At 49.5% G+C, this 6,417-nt stretch overlaps 1 protein-coding gene across 1 annotated transcript; it reads left to right on the top strand.

Moving 5' to 3' along the window:
- The first annotated feature begins 816 nt into the window (after positions 1-816).
- On the top strand, positions 817-5,894 carry LOC104627065 (calcium/calmodulin-dependent protein kinase type 1G). Its single transcript, XM_010295165.1, has 6 exons — positions 817-908; positions 3,683-3,811; positions 4,026-4,100; positions 4,863-5,001; positions 5,144-5,267; positions 5,815-5,894. Exons 1-6 carry the CDS (start codon positions 817-819, stop codon positions 5,892-5,894), a joined length of 639 nt encoding a protein of 212 aa, XP_010293467.1.
- The last annotated feature ends 523 nt before the right edge of the window (positions 5,895-6,417 follow it).

Raw genomic sequence — 6,417 nt, 5'->3', positions numbered from 1 at the left:
AGGGGCGACTCCAGAAAGCTGCGTTCTCCGCGAGCTGCTCTCGCCACCCCCGCGCGCCGCAGGGTCGCAGGCAGGGACCCCTTGCTCCATCAGGGCAGGGCGCTAAAAGCCGGGCACCCCCTTGCCACGTCAGTGGCCCCGACCCCACCACGGCGCTGCGGCATCGCAGCCCTGCGAGGAAAAGGCGACGGGAAGGTTACGATTTGGAGCAGAGGCAACCTGTCAGTTAACAGAAATCAAAGGCGACAGCAGTGCAAACTGTACAAGACAGATCAACAAAACGTTTTATATCAACTCCCCTCCCTGCAGTCGTGAGATCTTTAAACTATTTAATATTTGAGTGATAAGCAGCTCAACTATAGTCCACCGCCATCACTAGTTGTACCTAACTTGTAATCCATTAAGTCATGGACGCTTTAGTTGAAATTAGCAACCATTCAGCCGGGGTTTTTTAACCACTAAATACGAAGCACACTATAAACATTTGTAGTTGCCAACACGTGCTAAATGAGTACGCTGACGAGAGAGTATTGCCATGCGGCCACCGGCTCCCGCCCAGCTGACCGGGTACTACACCGCCCTGACGGCTGGAGCGGGGCGTAGCAGCAGGGACGTGGTCAGCACTAACAGCTGTGAGTAGCAAAAGCAGCACAAAATTTCACATACTTGAAAAGTCTGACTCCTCTGACGGAGCAAACACCGTTCATGGCATCCTGAACCCAGCTCGCTCCGGTGAGTCCTGTTCCCCATGCCTCAACAGTCACCTCTCTCCTCCTCATCTTCCTCACAGCGTTCCCTGCTTCCACTCTGGAGGAGATGGGTCGCAAGGAGGACGACGACAGCAGCTCCTGGAAGAAACAGACGAGCAACATTCGGAAAACGTTCGTTTTCATGGAGGCCCTGGGGTCGTAAGTACCAGAGCCGCCCTCCAGACAGAGCCACCTTCCCAGCCCAGGGCAGCGACTCCCTTCCTGGCATTGGCCACAGCCACAAGAAAACATGTCCTTCCGAGTCAGGCAACGGTCCTGAGGTGAGGGGTGGGCACCCCATCACTGCTGCACGTCTGCTGCTGCTGCCCCGATTCATGGCTCACGCTTGCCAAGCGGCACCCGAGCAGCTCTTTCCCACCCAGCCCTGCGGCACGCTCTGGGTCAGCTCTGCCCTTTCCTCCTTTCCCTCTAAGCCTGCATGGCAGCTTAGTTCAAGTTTTTGCTTTTTTCCTTCTGAGCACACTGGTCTGCTGCTGATGCAAGGTCAAGCGATGGCTCTGAGAGAGGTATTATAATAATAAGTCATATATTTAGCTCATAAACCCTGACTCAGCTGAGGGATGAAACGAGAACAAGGATGTTCAAGTTGTACGATACTTCTCTGTGAGTTAACAGCTTAATTTGCCTATTCATGTGAATGAGACAAGAAAACATTCCCAAAGTGGTGGAGGAGGAATTGAGTTGCCTCCACCAGCGAGTTCTGTCACAGCCAAATTTTCTGTGACTTTTAAACCCACGGCAAAGCTCCCAAAAAACAGCTACTCTAGAGCCTGGCGACATTTTAAATCATCAAGTTCCCAGTCAGCCTCAGAAATTAGTTATGTCATCCAGCCGCTTCCCCGAAAAGAATGAGGTTAGAAAAAGCTTCATTCTCTCCTAGCCAACTTGTTGATTCATCATTTCTTAACAAGGGGAATAATTATTATAAACTGTTTGGGACAGATATATAGAACAGATGCCCCAGCATCTGATTTGTAGGTTGTTCATTTCCTACTATTACGTTAATAGGAAAATTTAGCATTAGAAGTTGGGATTTTTTCCACATGCACTGCTTCAGCTAGCCAAAGAGTAGCAATTAAAATCTGGGACCTAAAACTACCTGGAAACTTACTCTCACCTTCCCCCAGCATCCATGACTGTTGGATTAGGGACCTTAGCAAGGACGTCCCTGCCTATTCCCTGAGAGCTCTCAGGAACCTGAAAGGCATTTCCACAAAACAGCCTACAGATAAAAGGAGAAAAATGCATGAAGCAAGGAAAAGGGTCCCAACACCAACTGCTTTTTGGGCTAGAAGAGAGAAGACCATTGCATGCAATTTACTGAGTGGAACAAAGACTCGAATTCATCTGTTGGGATGCCTTCCCAAACACCTACAGGATTTTTTGTGTTTTGGGTTTTTTTAACAGGAATCCCTCATCCTTGCTAGGAACCAGCCCTGGCACAGCCCAGTCCCTCACAACCCCAGTGGTCTTGCACATTGTTTGGGCAGCGCCCAGGGGCCCACTGGAGTAGGAGGAAAGCCGAGCTGAGCCAGGAGCTGCCTTAGGCTCCACTCCCCCCATGCCGTCCCCGGCTGCCGCTCGCTGACAAAGACAAAGCGCCGCACGCCAGATGGGTCCGGCTGGGTGCTCTGTTTTTAGGGGATTACAGGAGATGTAGGTTTTCTGCCCTTGTTTATTGGGTTTGCTGCAATAGCATCCCAACCAAGAAGGTGCTCCCACCACACGCCCGTTCCTCGCTCTGCCCTCCGGCTCCCTGCAGGGCTTTGCAGACCCAGTGGCAAGTTCCATTTAACTGCCATCAATTAATCTGTTGCTCATTTGATGAGGATTACTGAGGACTGACCTGGCAAAGTATGCACTGTCGCCATCCCGAGACACGTGTTCAGCTGCCCAAGACAAACCTTTAACAGGATTGTGCGCTTTAGGCACGTTATAAATACCTGCTCATCGCTGCACTGGGCTGAACCCCGACTGGGAACGTACCAGACGCTCGTTGTCACTCTGTGACCCAGGGCACGCAGGTATTGGCAGTCTCTGCAGAAAGGAAAACGCGTGAGATGGCGAATGAAAACATTAACTGAGGTTATCCAGTTGCTTTGCTCTTTAGATATACAGAATACTAATGTGTTCCAACTGCAGCCTAACTGGGCTCTCCTCACTGCCGGTCGGCTGTCTCAGTCCTCAGGCGATGCTGACGCGGAAAGTGAAGGACTGCTTTAAACCGGCGGGGCCTTTGCGGAGACGCCGTTTGTATTAAGCAGGAATTTGGCCCCGTTAGAGTGGAGGCTGCTGACCGTTCCCCGGGGGGCTGTTCACCCCAACGAGCACGGAAGCTCGGACTGCCCCGTTAGCCAGGTGGCTATCGACAGCCCCTCGGCTGGGCTTGCACTTAGCCCGGGAGAATCCCCCCAATCCCAGTGGATCCCAGTGCAAAGGTTCCTTGAAAGGCATCGAGCTGGGAGACCACAGCCAGTGCCGCCTCCGAGGCACGTGCCGAAAACTGCGTTTGCCGCCTGCTCCGCGGAGCTGTGCGCCCAACCGGCCCCGGCTGAAGCCACCCGTAGCCTGGCACACTTGACTGTCTTCACAGACCGTCCTGAAGAACGTGATTTAATTTCATTGCAGGGATCTTTTTGTCCACTACCTCAACACAGCTTCATAATGAACTAGGCAAAAATAACCTTTTCTCTACAAACAGAGAAAATTGTGGGGCTTTTTCTACATATTGCATAATCTTGCATTGAATATCCTAAGTTTGGGGCTGCTGGAGATGTAGTTCTAGCTTTACAGTCAGCAGCCACTTACAGTTAAATTACTACCATATTGGTGTTTCTTGCTCTTTCTCTCTGGGTAAGTATCCTTCCCGTTCACAGCAGCAGCATCTACTGAAATACAACTTCTCTCTACAGAGGTGCCTTTTCAGAAGTTTTCCTAGTGAAACAAAGAAGCACCGGCAAGCTCTTTGCTCTGAAATGCATCAAGAAGTCTCCTCTCACAAGGGATAGCAGCTTGGAGAATGAAATAGCAGTGTTGAAAAAGTGAGCATATATACATTATAATGTCAAGTAGAACAAATGTCCTTTCCTAAGACATGTGGCTCTATAGTAAGAATAACATTAAGTAACAAGTATTCTTTTTAAAGAATATATAAATATTACTTTAAACATTTAAAAAAGACGACCGTTGGGTTTTCCACCTGAAAAGCCACTTTGTCCTTGCCAGGGATGCTTCTGACCCACATTTTCTTTACAGAATAAAGCACGAAAACATTGTGACTTTAGAAGACATTTACGAGAGCACAACGCACTTCTACCTGGTGATGCAGCTGTAAGTGTCAGCATCTTGGTGGGCCGCGGGGGAAGAAGAGCGGCGGGACCAGGGTGACACACCACATTTCAGCACCTACGCGCCGGAGTCCCTCACACACAGAAGTTGCGCGCACGGGAACCGTTCAAACAGCCCTCGCTAACGCGGCGAGAGCCACGTGGTTTGGACTAACCTGGATGCTTCTCATGCTGCCTTGGCCCATGCTCGTGTCAGCAGCAAGTTTCTAAACCAAGATTAGGATCTATTTATGCAAATTAATTCATCACAGTTTAGCAGGGCAGAGACAGAAGTCTTGCTAATTAAAGCTGCGCTACGCAGGGTTTCTGGAAATGAAAACAGGCAACATGTCAGCTGCAGAGAAAGCAGCTCGCTGTGGGCATCAGCCCTGAGCACCCGGCCGCTACCACTAACTTGCAACTTCAGCTAAAAGGAAGCAATCGCACAAAAACCTATATCCGCTTGTGTAGCGGAGCCCGCAGGCAGCCCTGCCCGCGGCGCTGGACGCCTGCGGCTCAGACCTGCTGGGAGTTGCATCGTAACCTCCCCCCATTCCCTACGTTTACTGGTGATGCTTACTGGCACCCCGAAATTGCACTCGAGAGCACCCATTGGCCTCTCAAAAAGTGCTGCCCAAGGAACGGTTCTGCTGTAGGTAGAGTTGTAAAAGGACCAGAAAGTTAACTTGCCTTGGACACGAAAGCACGATTAGCTTTGTTTGTTTAATTTTCTGTTCAGTCTTCTTTCTGAACTACCTTTCCACAGGGTATCTGGAGGAGAGCTATTTGACCGAATTTTGGAACGAGGAGTTTACACCGAGAAAGACGCGAGTGTGGTGATCCACCAGGTCCTGACAGCAGTGAAGTACCTCCACGAAAACGGAATAGTTCACCGTGATTTGAAGGTGAGACCTGTCCCTCAGCAACAGCAGAGCCTCGGGGAGCTGGCGTGACTGCAGCCTTTACCTGCTCTGCCCCAGGGCTTTCTGTTGTTCCTTTCCATCTTTCTACCACAAATTTCAACCTCCGAACGCTCTGTTTTCGCAGCCTGAAAACCTTCTTTACCTTACTCCTGAAGAGAATTCCAAAATCATGATCACGGACTTCGGCTTGTCTAAAATGGAGCAGAACGGCATCATGTCCACCGCCTGTGGCACTCCGGGATATGTTGGTAAGCCAAGGATCAGGGAGGGCCTGTGCTGGTGGACTGTCTGGAAAAAAGGTTGTGCATTGTCTAGCAGAGAGGAAAGAAATACATAATTACATTAACATCATGCTACTCACAGGTGCACTGCATGGACCACATGAAGACTGGATTACAGATGCATATAGAGACTGCAAAATCCCAGAATGTGCAAAGAAAAGGATAATTTTAAGAGCAATATATTTCAGTTAGGCATATATTTATTGAAAAATTACAAAAATAATTTTAACACAATGGGATTTTGTTTAATGTCCACCAGACTGCATTGGCTTGATCCACAGCTTACTGGCTAAAACCTCAGGATGCAGGCAGAAATTATCAGTGACTCTTTCTATTCAATGGCATAAAACAGATAGGAGAAGCACACAGCAATCCAACCGGTAAATGGGGCTGTTACTGGCTGATTCTCTGCACTGGCACCTCAGAGGCCAAGTGTACAAGAAACTATTGCTTTTCCCAGTATTGGATAATTTATTATTGCTTAGAATTTTCATTTGGTTTTGCTGTTCTGCAGCCCCTGAAGTCCTCGCCCAGAAGCCATACAGCAAAGCCGTAGACTGCTGGTCCATTGGAGTCATCACCTATATCCTGTGAGTAAGAGCAAACAGCATCCCACTTACTTTTCCTTGAGTTTCGCAACTCCTCCATCACCTCATACACCTCTGCAGAGTGGCAGTGCAAGCGGAGGCGATACCAGACCTTCCATTTTGCTGCGGGAACGCAGCAGCCATGTATTCTTCCTTTACACAGATTCACTAGACCGTAGAAATGAAAGGGATGCGGGGAATCAAGTACTGGAGCGGAGGTGAAAGGAATCAACATTTTCTCTATTGTGTGCCTCATCCCATGCTTTGGTTTTTTTCAGCTGCCTACAAATACCATTCAATCTTCCTCGGTACTTTTTGTCTCCTTTCCTCCCACACCATGCAGCTACGTACCAGCTGTGGCTTCGTCCTTTCACTGCTGCAGTTAAGTTTTTAACTCTTTCTGCAGCTTTTCCAGTACACTTAGATGTGAGGGACAGATGGATGGATGGATAGAGCAGCTTCCTCTGTTACTCACTCGCTCGTGTTGCCCGCGCGTGCCCAGCCTGGCCAGGCCGCGGCGGAGCCCGCGC

Source organism: Phaethon lepturus, unplaced genomic scaffold, assembly GCF_000687285.1.
Source record: "Phaethon lepturus isolate BGI_N335 unplaced genomic scaffold, ASM68728v1 scaffold5929, whole genome shotgun sequence".
Classification (NCBI taxonomy): Eukaryota; Metazoa; Chordata; class Aves; order Phaethontiformes; family Phaethontidae; genus Phaethon; species Phaethon lepturus.
The sequence above is the reverse complement of the archived record's forward strand: the minus strand, read 5'-3'. Positions and strand labels throughout refer to the sequence as shown.